We start from the raw sequence: 15,384 nt of genomic DNA on the forward strand, positions 1-15,384 counted from the left end.
AGATAATGATAACATTTGAGTATACTAATCCACTGCCAAAGCTGCAGCGTTAAAATATTGTTAGTAGAGATGTCAAACATTCCTCTCTTGATGTAATAATTGTGAATTTTTAACCCCACATTATGCCATTACGATCATACCTTTTAAATTCCAATATATATGTTTTAGGGTTTTTAAAAAAATGTTATAACATTATCTGGTAGATTTTTTTTATGGGGATGAAATGAAACAATTGTAACAGTTTTAAAAACTGCTGATGAATTCAAACCAGATTTAACTGTTATTGTAACACTGAATAAAATATCAACCAATCAGAAATCATATTTATAGCTAGACCATTCAAAAATTGGGAAAGCTATCTAGCCAGTAATGTGTATCCAAAAAGCAAATCCAATATTGGAATGCCACTATCACAACAAAGGAAGTTGAAAATAAATCACAGATAAGTTTGTTATTTTAATGATACCCATAAAGGAAACTAAAAATGAAAATAACAAAAAAATAACTACAAGAATTACAAGTGGTGTCTTGATATAGAACTCTTGCCAAGCATGAGTGTTCAAGGAATTTAAGTCTGAATATACTGCTGAATATCTGTGCATTAAATCACCCACTAATTGAAAGTCATGTATTTAGAATGTTTTTCTCAGCAGTTCATGGTAAGAAAGCAACTGCAGAAATGTATTCATTTCTATTTTCCTTTTGTGATTCTGATTTTTTTGGCTGTATTCCTATTTATATCAGTCAGGGCTGGTATCACTATATTAAGTTACTTTGTAAAGCTGATAGAAGATAAATTAGCTGGTAGTTTATTATCCGATACATAGGATAAAATGTCAATAAACGACACAGAACAAGTTCTTATGGAATCTTACAAAAAATATTTCAAGAGTTGAAAAGGTGTAGAAAATCCAGAATAAATGTTTACAAGAATTAATAATGTAAATCTTCTTCTAGATTTCCACAGAGTGTATATTGTTTTAAGATCCAGGAGTTTGTTTGAAACTAGTACTAGACCTCAAATGGCTTGGGAGTTTTTAAATTTTAGTCTGGGTAGTTAAACTGATAAATATTATTTTCTGATATTTACATTTTATCCAGATATTCGTTCCCATTAAAAAATGTATGTGCTCTTTTTTTAAATCTATATTTCATTATGTTTTTGTAATATAAAGGTACTACCTTCATCTGGCCAGGTCAAAAATGGCTGGGCATTTTTTGCAAAAAAATATACTTCATTTCTTTAATGAAAACATTATTAATGTTTTACTTCTAAAAACACTGATATATGAAATTCTCAGCATTGTGTATCAAATAACAAATGGAACCAGTTGTTTAACATCATGATATAGAAAGGTATATTTTTTGTGTTCTTTCACTATAAGGTAACCGATTTGTATGTTGTGGCATCACTTCAATTGTTTTTGGAACATATATTAATATTAAGCTGCACGGATTGAATCGCAGCATTAACGCTATTGAGAGGAATAAATATATCTTGATGTAAATAAATTTTATTTTGTTGTTAGTTAAAAAATAAGTAGGAAATAAAATAATATGTACACAATAACTAGAGAATTCTGGAAGCAAAAATGCACTCCTATAAAACAATTATAAATATATTTTATCAATGCTTTGGAGAGAAGGTTTATGCTATTCAAAATTACTGCTCATGTGGTGTAATCTTGACTTCTTCAGGCTCATGTTATGTGGTTCATTATGATATAGAAAAATATTTTAGAATTTGAAACTTTTTAAAGGTTGCTGTATCTAACCATCATAACCCTTTAAATTTCAGATGGGTTACGGAAGTCGTGCCCTTCAGCTCTTGCAGGATTATTATGAAGGTCATAACGTGATTCTCAGCAGTGAGAATGCTGCTTTGAAAAATGACAGTGAAATAAATCAAATTACTACTATAAATGAGGAATCTGTATCTTTACTTGAGGAAAATGTTTTACCAAAGAAGTCACTCCCACCACTTTTATTGAAACTTGGTGAACGTCCTCCTGAAAGATTGGATTATATTGGTGTCTCTTTTGGTTTGACTGCTGAACTATTGAGGTAAAAAGAAGTAATATCATTACCTGTGTTTTTTAAACATTTATATGGGAATATACTTTTCAGAAGATATGGACAGTTTCTGTGTGCTCTAAGTTTTTCAGTAATTCACTATATTTTATATATACACATATTTTGAAACTACATAAATCAGTTTAGATATTTGACAAAATAAACTAGGCTGACTGTGTTGTGTATATTTTTGGGTTCCATAGTAATTGTAAATTTTGTAAAGTTATACTGCAATAAACACACTAGTCTAAGCTTTTGATGGATGAAATAAACCATTAGTTAAGATATATACATTACTAAGAATATTTATATTTTAAAATATACATATCAATTTCTATTTCAATTCCTTTTAGATTCTGGAGAAAAAACAAGTTTGTTCCTGTCTATTTACGACAAACTGCGGTGAGTATCATCTTTAAGCATTGTGCTCTGTCTGTGGTTTTTATTAAAAAACATTTCTTATTATCATGTAATTCAACAGAATTTTTTTATAACCAAAATTCACTGATCTAAATTATTTCTCATCACTTTGCAAAATAATAAAGCCCCCTAGTGGCTCAGTGGTAAGTCTGCAGATTTACAATTCTAAAGATCAAAATTTTGTAGATAACCTGTTGTGTAGATTTGTGCTTAACAAGAAACAAACAAAATGATAAAATATTCATAATGTCTTTCTTGGCTCTTAATCCTTTCTGAACTGGTTTCACTCATGGAAAAAAAGTAATGCTGGTAGTGAGGAGACCACTCAGCATAAGGAGAGCTTGCCAGTATTAAATGTGAAAGATCAGGTTAGCAGAAACTGCTGTTGGAACACAATCAGGTATGTAGTTTTAGGATTGCATTAAAATGCCAGAAATCATTTTTCCACCAATTTACAGTAATCTTACTGTATCTGATGTGGTCATATTTGAATGAACACCATCTGTGAGGGTTGAGCAGCATGCTCCTTTTGTAGGTAGTTGTTGTGTAAGGGTTGAAGTACGCAAACCATATATCACTTCAAAAAAGCAAAATTTTGTAGAATATGACAGTATTGAAGTGTTTGTAGAGCTGTTCTATTAATTTTTGAAATGATTTCCAGGTATGGGTCAACAGATAAGCAAGCAGGTGAACAATTTGATCATGATTGTCATGAATCAACAGTCTTATGATGTGGGTTGCAGTCTGTTTATTGGGTGTAGGAATTACTTGTTAAGTGTGTACTCCTGTAAATGTCCATGGATATATATATTAAATTATTTTAAATTTACATATTCCATAGTTCTTGTTAGTCTTTTGGGTTCTAACAGTACAGAGCTGTCTGTTTTCAGGTAAGAATATCAATATCTTGGTATGACCGATAGACCTTACTCTGATAGAACATTTTTGAGACCATTTTAAGAAAGTGGTTCAAAAGGATAAAACCACAGCATTCCAACCATCATTAATTGCTGAACGTTTACAACAGCAATGGAAATAACAACAGTTGCTCCGGCCAAAGGCCATGCTACACACTACTAGGACAGTGATAACAAACAGTCTCCTCTTTAATTACACATCCATATATTAATAGTAGTAGTACATACACATATAGAAGTCAGTAATTCAGATAAAGAGCATTAAGATTAAGAATTCTGTAGATGGTTTTAATTTTATCAGATTTGTAATTTTCTTTCTATTTGTCTGTTTATGATATAGAAATGCTGTAATATAACTTTTTACAACTATAGGCAAGTTTAACATCATAGATTTTGTTACCTGTCATATGATTACTTTCTATACCCAAATAATTATGTTTATTTTGCCTTGAAATACTGAAAACATTAAAAAAAATAACTACTATGAGAAGGAAGATACACATTTTTCCAATTGACTTGGTGGATTACATTGACCATGTAACCATTGGAATTTCCATACTATAAGTTTTAACATGATTATCTTCACATAATTTTGCAAGATTTTACTAGATTTTTCAAGTTTTTTTGTAGACAACGAATTAGAATTTTTAGTTAAGTATTATTACTAAAAATTTGTCTTTGAATATATGGAGTCAGAGTGTTGGGTGCTCTAATTGCAAAGTCATTTTCGTATTAAGATTAAAAATACTTTTCTTCATCTGAAAATTTTCAAATTTCATTTGCATAGTTTCTAAAACCTCCTAAATAAATATCAAACGTTTTTTGTTTCGTTTTTCAGAAAATATCTATATTTTGTCTGTTATTTTCTCTACCTTAACTCTTTTGAAGTCATTCAATTTAGACCACACTTGTAACCACCATAAAACTTTTAAAGGTTGAAAAATCCAAAATAAAGTGAGTAATATGTTCTATCCACTTTATTATTGACCACAAAGTTTCATATTACTTCCTCTGAGAGTTTCTACTTCAAACCTTTCCATATCTATTTCCTATGTTTATTTTATTGTTATCAGATGAAGTAAAAACCTGCCAATCATAAAGAGTGAATCATTGCTCCTGCCATTAAACTGTTTATATGACATTGTTGATAGCAAACAGGTGCATGCAGTGCAATTACCAGAACTTTCCCACAGAGTTTATAATAATCCTAGCTCCCAGAACACACTGGGAGAAGATTCATCATCTTGTTTATAGTACAGTGGTTGCAATGAGAATTGTCAAAGTTAATAAAAGTGCAAGAAAATGTTTATGATATGGCTCTGTACAAAGTCGGGGCTGATCCAGTAAACTTGGTAGGTAGTTGAATGTTAGATATCTTCCCAGGGTGGTCAGAATTTAGTGGGATAGTTGTACAAAGCGTGTAAGTGCTTATGAATATATATATATATATATATATAGTGTGTGTGTGTGTGTGTGTGTGTGTGTATTACTATTTACTCATAAATGCTTAATATTTAGTTTTTTCTTAAAACATAACAATAAATAAAAATATATAGCAAAACAATGATTTCTAGTACTTATGAGTTTACAAAATTTGTTTGTACTTGTGTGTTGTACTTGCTAAGCCTCATTTATTCTCTCAAGTGGAGGGGAAGACTAATTTTGTAGATTTCAAAGGTGCATTTTAGAAAACCAAAAAATTATCAAACTACTGTACTGGTACACATAAAACCATTGTAGTTTTCTGGTTTTCTAACTAAGCTATATGTGGGTTATAAAAATCGAATTTCTGTTCAGAGCTGTGACTTACTCAACAGACTTCAAAATTTCCAGTCATATACAAATTTTTCCCTTCAAGCCATTTACAAATGACTGAAATGTACATAGTTTTGAATGTGTTGTTTCTATTGATTATAAACATGTAATTAAGAGAAGTAGGCATGAGTGGACAAGAGGTTTCAAAAGAATGGAGTAGTGGGTGGGGCTATCCTTGTATTGATATCTCATAAATCAAGAAGGTGGTAGCTTCTTATTTTGTATTCTAGTTTGTAAATGTCTGAAGTTTGAGTTTCTAATTTGTTAACCACTATAGACATTGTGTGGTTGGTGTAATAAAATATAAACTGTACAAGAAGACATGACATATTTAATTTTTTAAATATTTTCTTTCAACTTAAAAAATTGAAACATATGTATAAAATAAAAGTTTGAATTATAAACTACATTGTGATGCCAATTTTATTAACATACAATGAATGATAATAAAGTTCTTTAATTAAATTTTACAAATAACTCAAACATTGTGATATGCACCCTTTGACCTGTCCATTGAGAGTTAAAGTAATCAGAATAATTTCCTACATGCTTATATCATGCTTTTGAAGTATCACTTAGAAAAAAAAACAGCATGTGCGTAAGTAATGAAAAAAGTGTTTTGATTGACATAAGCGCTACATTATATTTATATAAAATTATATAATATAAATTATATAATTATATTATATTTATATAAAATCCAGCAAAAGTGACTAGATTAATGATTAAACAACAAAATATTTAGTGTGAGGACTGATAGGAGCACCATTTTCAATTCACATGAGAATATCCATAATGAAATTTTTCTCTTGCATCATTCAACAGTTTTTTATTTTAAAAAAAAGGGTTCATCAAATGTCATTTACTTTTTTCTCATCAAACTTAATTTTCTTCCAGAATGACTTGACTGGTGAACATTCATGCATTATGTTGAAGATGTTGGGAGATGAGTCAGAAAATACTCTTGATAACTCCAACTGGTTACATTCTTATTGGTTTGACTTCCGACGACGTTTCTTGTCATTGCTCGGGTACCAGTTCAGCAAATTTTTCTCTTCCTTTGCACTCAGCATTTTACAGAATAAATTCCAGAATAAACAAAGCCAAACAGGTAAAGAAATTAAAGATCTTGTACAGTTATGCAAATACGTGTTTTTAAGGTTGAATTCAATAAAATTTTTAATAGTAAGATTAATATGTCCTACTTCTTAAATTACCTTTTATTAGGAAGTTTGTACTATTTTTTAATTTCAAGAATGGAATTCTAAAAAAAACCTCATCTCTGGTAGCTCAATAGAATTTAGTTTTTGATACACATGATGGGCAGAGAACAAATAGTCCATTGTGTATCTTTGTGTTTTAAAGCAAACAAACCTGACATAATCATTCCATGTTGAAATTGCTAACTAAGTAGTTCCATCAAGACATTTCTAGCACATGATAAAAACAGTCTTATTTCAAATTTTTAAATTGTGTTTGAAGGACAGAATACCTTAATAAGATTTGTTTTATAGATTTTTGTTCCAAGTTTTATTTGAGTATACATTCTTTTGTAACTGTGATGTTGTTTTCAAATATAATTAATTATAATCATTCTTCACCAAGTTAGAAAAGGGTTCACACTATAATGGTTGTTGCTGTAATAACTGGCTTACATACGTAGTATTCAGATCATTACTGTGTTTGTTGTATTTGTATGATGAGTTCTGTTGACAATAGATGCAGAGTACATAGTGTGATTGAAATACAATTATGCACACTTTTCTTTGTTAAAAACCCTATTAAAGGAACAGAATAAAGAATGCAGTGTTCAAAAATCCAATAAGCTTAATACTATTGGCTTACGATAAATATAATTGATTGTAACTCGATTTCTTGCATGTGGTTCAAAGCTACAATGCATAATCTATTTCAATACCAATCACTTTTCTATTCCATGTACATTTTCCAGTTGTTCTACTCATCATATTTATTTTTATTTCTTTAATATACAACAGTTTTACTCTCTTTTTTTTAATTATTGTATTTCTGTTTTAGTGTTGACCAGACAAGAATTGGAGACATTCATGAATGTTTATGATCTGAAGCGTCTGGAGCTCTATTCACAGAATCTAGTGGATTATCACTTGATCATGGATTTGTTGCCAATTGTTTCTAAGCTGTATTTCTTAGAGAAACTAGGGGACGTTCACCTCTCACCAGCACAGTCGGTTTGTTGCTTTTGTGTACTATTTTATACATGATTTTATGAAGATTCTTTCAAATTGTTTTGTTTTTCAAAACTTCTTTAAAGAGTTGTTGTTTTCTTACTGTCTGTTATGGACTTCTGTATCAGTCTCTTTTCTGTCTTCTTTGTGTGTGATTACTATACACCTCTTTTTTTACCTCTTAGAAATTAACTTTCCTTTTGTACATATATGTCAGGTATTATTACTGTGTGTGACTACTGGGGTGGATTATGTGTAGTTTTTGCAATGTGTGACTTCTTTTTCTCTACAGTATATTTGATTTGCAATTCTTATTAGCATATTTGATTATATTAATTATACTATAGTAATTATTATATCAATCTATTTTAAGTATTTTTGATGATTAATTTATCCATCAGCACATTTTTATGTTGTTGTGGCTGATTTTTCTAGTTTCTCCATGGAATTTTTCCATTGACTATGTTGATTACTTGGCCAATTTTTCTTGCGACAAGTGTGTCAGCCCCTTCCTGACTTTCTTGTTTCATTAGTTGTTTGTTTATGTTGACTGCGTTTTTGTGTCAGTCTTGTGGTAACCTTTCTAATTGTCTTGAAATATTCCATATATTTAACTACTCTTTTGAATTGTTGAAGTGGAATAATAGTTTATAATGTGTCTTGGATATGTTAGTGATATTTATAATTTTACTAATTTTATTATAAAGATAATCGGTATTGGATTTAGATGTTTGATACTTAAGGGTGCTCATAAAAATTCAGAGCATTATTTTAAAGTCCTGTTTCAGTTTTAATAACAATAAAAAATGTTTATCTTCTTGAACATTTTCTGGATCTATTTTTTATTTTTTTTTATTTTCTAGGCAATTCTGCTAGCTTTAGGTTTGCAGTATAAGAGTGTTGATACCATAGCCCAAGAACTTGATCTTCCAACAACACAGATTTTAGGTTTATTTAACCGAGCTGTAAGAAGAATAAGCCAGTTCTTGAGCAGCATAATGGAAAAGTCAGTGGAAGAGACTTTATTGTCTTCCAAAGATATTGTTTTAAATCCTGTTACTCAATCCATCGATCAAGAACTGGTAAAGCCTTTTCATTCTTAATTGTATATTTTTTATCATTGTCACAGAATGAGAAGAATTTAGAATATTGAAAGGTACAGATAGTACTAAACAATGGTTGTGAAAATTTGCATTACAAGTTTATCATACGTGCTGGAATCCGAGTTAGTTAGTATCATTAAGTGCTTTTTTTTTACATAATTTGAGTGAGTTGATTTTTCAAAAAACAAAATAAAATATTATTTTCTGTAATTGTTTTTAGCCCAAATAAGTCCAAAGGAAGAGAAGTATATTGATAAACTCAGCACATGATATGATTTTTTACATAGTCACTGTGATACTGCTACTTGTGCCCATGTTGGTGCTTATCAGTGGGGCAGCTGGAAAAAATAAAACTATTGAAGAAGTGATTGGTTGTGTAGTTGAACTACAAACCTATGTAACAATCATGTATCCTAAAAGTTGAATAGCAAAAATAATCCACTGGAGCTTAGAAATTAAATTTCAAGTCAGTAAACAAGGTGTTTATGTACTTTTTTTTTAATTTCTTTATGAAGTAAATAAGAGAAACCTTATTACATAACTTTTAGGTTTCAAATTTAGATTTGTGATATTGAGATTAATATTTCTGGGTGTCATAATTAAAGATAATTATGTTTTGTGACTCGGTGTTCTATTAAGTGAATCGGGGTTAATTTCAAACCAAATGTTTCTGTAGGTTATTCAAATAATTAGCCATCTTTGATATTGTTTACTTTGGTGTAATTTGGATGTCTGTTTCTTTAATTACTAATAGGAGTATAGCACTTTCATATGAAATGTGATGAATTTAGTTAAGAATACTATAACAAGTAGTGTTTTTCATAAGGCTGTAAGTTAGCATTAAAGCACAGAAACTTGGAACACCAGCTGTCTTTTAAAATGATTAATCCCAAAAAACACTTGTCTAGTTGCAAGTTATTTTAAGACAAGTAGTTTTTAATTATTTTAATAGTCAGAGAAACATAGATGTGTAACAGTATAAATATGTTTGCTCTTAAATAAGGCTTTTCTTAACTTGAATTTAAATCATAACATTAAAATACATATGGTCTTTGAAGTTATACATTATTGTTTACTAGAATACAAAATGCTACTGCATTATTTTTGTACAAAGAGTTATTCAAACATCTGGGTGGTTTTTGCAACTTTTATCAATATGTAATCAAGTTACATTTGTTTCAGATATTTCACTTAAGGGTATGTGAGAGCTATCTGAGCATAGCTGTCCTTAACTTTGAAGTGATAGACTATAAGGAAGACAGCTAATCAACAGCACCCATTGCCAACTCTTGTCTAGCTGAATAGTAGAATTTGACCATCACTTATAGTACACCCACAGTGCAGAGCATATTTTTGTGGCAACAGGACATGAATCGTGAACCCACATATTCAAAGATCCACAGCCAGTTTCTGCAGCTATTGAAGTCATGTCTTACAAATTAGGTACAAAATATACATGTTCTTAAATCTTAAAAAAACTGGACAACACAAATGTAATTAAATAACCAAATAACATTATTCCCTCCATTATCTGCATGTGCAAAGTAACTAGCTTTCCCAGATTAGAAGATCAAGAACAAGGTCTGGCCTCAAACAGACAATAAAGAAAGGTTGCATAATTTAATTTAAGAATTCAGTGAAAAAGAGATAATCAGTTTGTGTGTTTGACTGCTGCTGGTAAGGTGGTGCTACCACTCCGATTGCTCCTAACTCACAACTGAAATACGTTACCATTATATGGATTGCACATTTGGATACAGCAGATTCTGGACTTTCCAATGGTTTTGATAAAACCTCTGAAACACAATTACCAAATTTTTTTTGTTCCTTAGCGTGCCACCTTATAAATGCTAATTTGCCTCTTTTTGAAGGAGAGATCCTGTGTTAAAAAAGTTTAAAATGTGTAGTGGAAACTGAAAATATGTATTTCATTTTTCTATATTGAAAAATTGTTGCCTTTATTTTAATACCACTTGTAAACAACAAAAGAAATCTTTTTCAAAACACTTTTTTCTCAAATGATTGGTGTAGTTTGTGTATCTACATATTTTTAAAGTACAATTGTTTTTACCTGAGTATTTGTGAATGCAAAATATATTTTATGATGAAAGACCTATATTTCTATACATTTAACATCCTTTGTATCAGTGCTAGATCTTTAACAGTTTGTCACAGAATTCCAACTCAATCTTCAATTGTTCAATCACAGAAATGTATATTTGGATATTGTGGTATTCAGAAGTACATATCATTGAATCATAAAAGCTTCACAAATCTACATTATCTATCATTGGTATATTGCAACACACTTGATATGTAAAAAAAAATCCAATATTAGTACAAGTTTCATGTCTTTTAAACATTTTTTTAGCTTTGATTATAATAAATCACTGCTGTAGAAAATATAGGGGGCTGAGTACAGCTCGATGATTAACATGGCAATGAAGTTCTAAGGTTCATGCTTCACTATCCACCCTAAAAAAATGGATTATTTCAGGGTAGTGAGCACTTTTTAAGGCTGATGGTTAAATCTCACATTTTGATCTGACAAGAGTAGTCCAGTAGTTGGTAGTGAGTGTTGTTGACTAACTTCTTTTCCATCAAAATTAGAGACTTTAAGTAGGGATAACCTTCATGTAGATTTATGTGAAATCCAACAAAGCAAACAAACAAATAAAATATGTAGGGATATTGTTTTGTCCTAATTGATTTCAGTAAACAAGTTTAGCACAATAAAACATTTTCTAATGAATGTTTACTTTTATTGGTGGAGTTGGGGGGGGGGGGTTAACGGAGATAAAACCTAGTTTTATAAGTTACAGTTTTTGCAGATATGCAGCCATTCTTAATGTGACTTATAAAAATGATATTAGGTAGTGTTTGAAAATTACAGAAATAATAATATAAAACTAACAGCCATTGTATTGCTTTTCATATGTTTAAGATGTTTTTTCCTTCTTTTTCTTTCAGTTTTTCTTTATTTTGTCTGTGTGTATGATGAAGTCAGTTCTTATTCATTGGTTATTCTAAGGATTTAAAATGGTGTCCTACAAAGATTATAAATTATTTTGTTAAGCTTAATTATAACTCTAAATATACCTAGACAAGTAAAATATTTTCATAGATCCATAATGAACTGAAAACTTGCATTGTAATTCTTTCTTCAGTGTAGTTGATTTTTGGAGATTTAGTAACTTGGACATCATTATTTAGGAAGAAGCAGCAAAAGAAATTTGTGCAAAACAAGAACAAGAAAAAAGAAAGTTGAAGCATGTGAATTTTTCACAATACTCAATCAAAGGTTCTGAACATGAATGGCAGAAAGCACTGCAGAGTTCTTCAAAAACATTAGTTTCTATCAAAAGGTGAGAACGTTTTTAGTTTGTTGTTATGCTTGAGGATGTTTTTATAAAAAAACGTATAATTTATTTCTTTTATACAAGTTTATTTCAAGTTTCTTTCATTACTTTCATATTTCTTGCATGAAGGTCTGATTAGATTTAGTCAATTGATCCTCTTCTGCCCAATCTAGCTTGTGCTGTGCCCAGCCTAACTATTAAAGTAAAATAGAAACAACATTAGTTTTGCAATATATTTGTGTGTCATTGCTCCAAGTCGTAAATAAACCACAAGTAAGAGTGTAGTCTTAGTTCATACCTGCACTGGTTCAGATATAGTTCCATTATTTTTTTTAGCTAAAAATAACCATAGCTATGCTTAGCTGCCTCATCTATGAACTTGTGAATAGTGTGATAAGTATTTTTACTTACAGACCTTGAAATGTAGGATTTTGTTTTCTTTTCTGAAAGCTTTTCCTTTACAGCAACATCAAACTTTTGAATTCAAGTTTTATTCTTGAATTTTAAAAAATCACTTTAATAAGAAACAAAATTCTGCTAATGGAAGGTGGTGAATGAAATGTTTTTTGTTTTTTTTACTTGTCTTAACTTCATATCAACTGCATTGTATTTGTGGCCTTCTGTTTATAGTTTGTTCTACCATTTAATTACATTAATGTTTTTTATTAGTTTTGTGTCCATTGCTTTTTGTACTCTATCTTGTGTATTTTTAAGGATACTAATACTTACCATTTTATTTTTGTTTAATGACTGGAAGCTGCCTGGTGCTGTTGTAGATCTATTAATTAATATGTATATCAATTAGAAAATTATATTCCTTTTTAGCTTTATCAGCTTCTAAAAAAAATCTTCTGAATGAACCAGATTCTCAGCAATTACATTAACTCTCTCAGCATGAGCTCGGTCTCTGACCTTGTCACCATTTTGTGCTTTTTATAGTTTTCATGCTATAATTTTCAAATTATTAAGCATATATTAACAAAATTTGGCAGATTATCTGTAAGCATTACAATGCTTTCATGCGCAAAATATCAATTTTTTTTTTTACTTAGTCTTAAGGTTTGTAAAGCAATGTTTTCTCATGCCTTTTTTTTCATTTCTCATGTTGCCTATTCATTAATTTTAATATTAAAAATACTTTTATGCATCAGAAATTTTGAAATTTCACATGCGAAATCTTTATAATGTCGAGATAGTTATCAAACATTTCTTAAGAAAACACTATATTGTGTCTGTTATTTTCAGTAATTAATCTTTGTATGGGTTTGGTAGATTTGACTGATCTCACAACCACCATAAAAAATTAGGAAATAAACATAAATTATGCATCTTTCATTCTAGAATGAACACAAATTATAACACAAAAACATAAATGTTTAGACTAAATAGATTAAATCTCATAACATTATACATTTAATATATATTTATTATGTGTATTATATTGACCTTTCACCTGTGCCTGGCTAACAAAACAGAAATTACAATGACGTGGTGCATGTGCACTCATGTTACCTTATCCAATAATATAATACTGACATTTGGTCTGCACAAAAGTAACTTGTCTTGGCTTTGTTTTAGTAGACTAGTATTTTGTAAAATACAGTCAAATTTCAATTAGTATACGTTATATATGTATATAGATTATTGCTATTTTGAAATAAGTTCTTAAACTTATTTTCCTTAAAACATAGAATAGTAACTAAAGAAATAAAGTAAATAATTATCTCTTCTAGTTACAACCTTTGTACTCTGTTGCTGCTTGATGTAGGTTGCTAAGCCTTTAAAAAAAATTGTTGTGGAGAATATGAAACAAAATATAATTTTTTTTTTAAGTGTTATATATATACTTTTGAATAACTAAAAAATCATAAATTACTACATTAATAATGTAGAATTCCACTATAATTTAACAAGCTTAGCAACTAAGATGTATTTTAGTTAAAAAAATATGAAATTTCGAGCAGACTAAAGACACACCCTACCTCATTGAAATATTAGTTTAAAAGAAAGAAATGATGCCAAGTTTGTTAAAATGGCTGAGAAAGCCACTAGGGGGACATTTTGAGCTTCCAGTTGGTTATTCATGTCATATATAGGAGTAAGTGTATACAAGGGAGCATTTCCAAAAATGGAAAGAGGTGGGCAGGGTGCCACAGTGTTTGATTTATTACATGAGCAATACCTTAGCAAATTGAAAAGAGGCTCTTATTTTATATTCTAGCTTGTCAATATTGGTAATTTGAGGTTCTAATTCGTTTGAAACTATAGACTTAGTATTTTGACTTCACAAACATCCAATTTGAACCAGTGCTGCATTCAACATACCACGTGACACACAAAAATTTGTTTATCTGTAAGAAATTGAGTAATATATAGTACTAAAATTTGAATTATAATCTACAGTATGATACCAAACTTATTGACATAAATGCATGAAATAGTAGTTAAATAAAATTTTGAATGCGAGTGAACAAATGAGACGACATAGCCTTTCACCCGTGACCTGTCTCGAAAAGGTTAAAGATGATTCTCACTTTGTAAAATCCAGTAGACACAGTGCATATAGCCAGTTGTGTAGCTTTGCACTAAAAAGAAAGGAAGGATTCTCATTTTGAACATTCTACTTGAACCAATCAAGAAAAACATGTAAAATTGTCATAAAATTGTTCATTTGAGTCTTTTATTTATAGCTAAGTTTACCATAACACCAACTAGATATTTAAATTAATCTCTTTTTTATTTAATGAATCCTGTGTACTTTAATACCACATTTAATCTGTCTTACTACAGTTGATTACCCATTTCATTTCTCTTGAATCATTAAAGTTCCCAAACTCAAGGTTATTTAGAGTACCTTTTATGTAAAGAGGATGAAATAGTATTTCTCAAGTGCTTTTTTCATGACATACTTACTTTACAGCTCCTTTTTTAAATTTTTGTGCTTTAAGTAGAGTCATTTGCTTCATTTGCCCTAAATTGTGAGTGTATGTGTGTAAATAGCTGAGAGAGATAATTTGTGTTTAGTCAATGGGGTAACATGTATCTTTCTATAGGGAAATGTTTCCTTTAGTTACATATACTCTTAATCCGATGACTACTGGCTACTAACTTTCTTAGTAGGCAATGCAAATCTTGCTATATTTCATTCCAACAATAAAACTAGCAGACGAATATCTTCGAAAATTCATAAGTACTTTGACAAATGTAGGTAGTTTAAGAAACATAAAGCCTATTACTTTTAATAAATTTAGTTTTTTTTGCATTATGATCTTTAATATCTTGGAAAATTACATTAGGAAATCATATTTATAAGAAATGATTACAATATTTATATTTGCTACAGATTTGAACTTGTTACTTTTAATGTTTTAGTACATTATTTTGAAATCCCCAAAAAATTGTATCCTCCATAAAATGCTAATTTTATCTATTTTTAATTTTTTAATAATCACGTATACTTCTTATGGTTTCAAGTAATATACAGACCCGT

The 15,384-nt window shown here is 29.6% G+C and overlaps 1 protein-coding gene across 1 annotated transcript in view; it reads left to right on the plus strand.

The window, feature by feature from the left end:
* Positions 1–15,384, plus strand: part of LOC106456953 (RNA cytidine acetyltransferase-like) — a 61,611-nt gene that overhangs the window by 44,902 nt on the left and 1,325 nt on the right. Inside the window, exons 14-19 of the mRNA XM_022382745.1 lie at positions 1,799–2,064; positions 2,427–2,475; positions 6,123–6,336; positions 7,263–7,435; positions 8,296–8,514; positions 11,749–11,900. Of these exons, the coding sequence (XP_022238453.1) occupies positions 1,799–2,064; positions 2,427–2,475; positions 6,123–6,336; positions 7,263–7,435; positions 8,296–8,514; positions 11,749–11,900 (1,073 nt within the window). The remainder of the gene's footprint in view (positions 1–1,798; positions 2,065–2,426; positions 2,476–6,122; positions 6,337–7,262; positions 7,436–8,295; positions 8,515–11,748; positions 11,901–15,384) is intronic.

The sequence above is a fragment of the Limulus polyphemus genome, unplaced genomic scaffold (assembly GCF_000517525.1).
Source record: "Limulus polyphemus unplaced genomic scaffold, Limulus_polyphemus-2.1.2 Scaffold274, whole genome shotgun sequence".
NCBI lineage: Eukaryota > Metazoa > Arthropoda > Merostomata > Xiphosura > Limulidae > Limulus > Limulus polyphemus.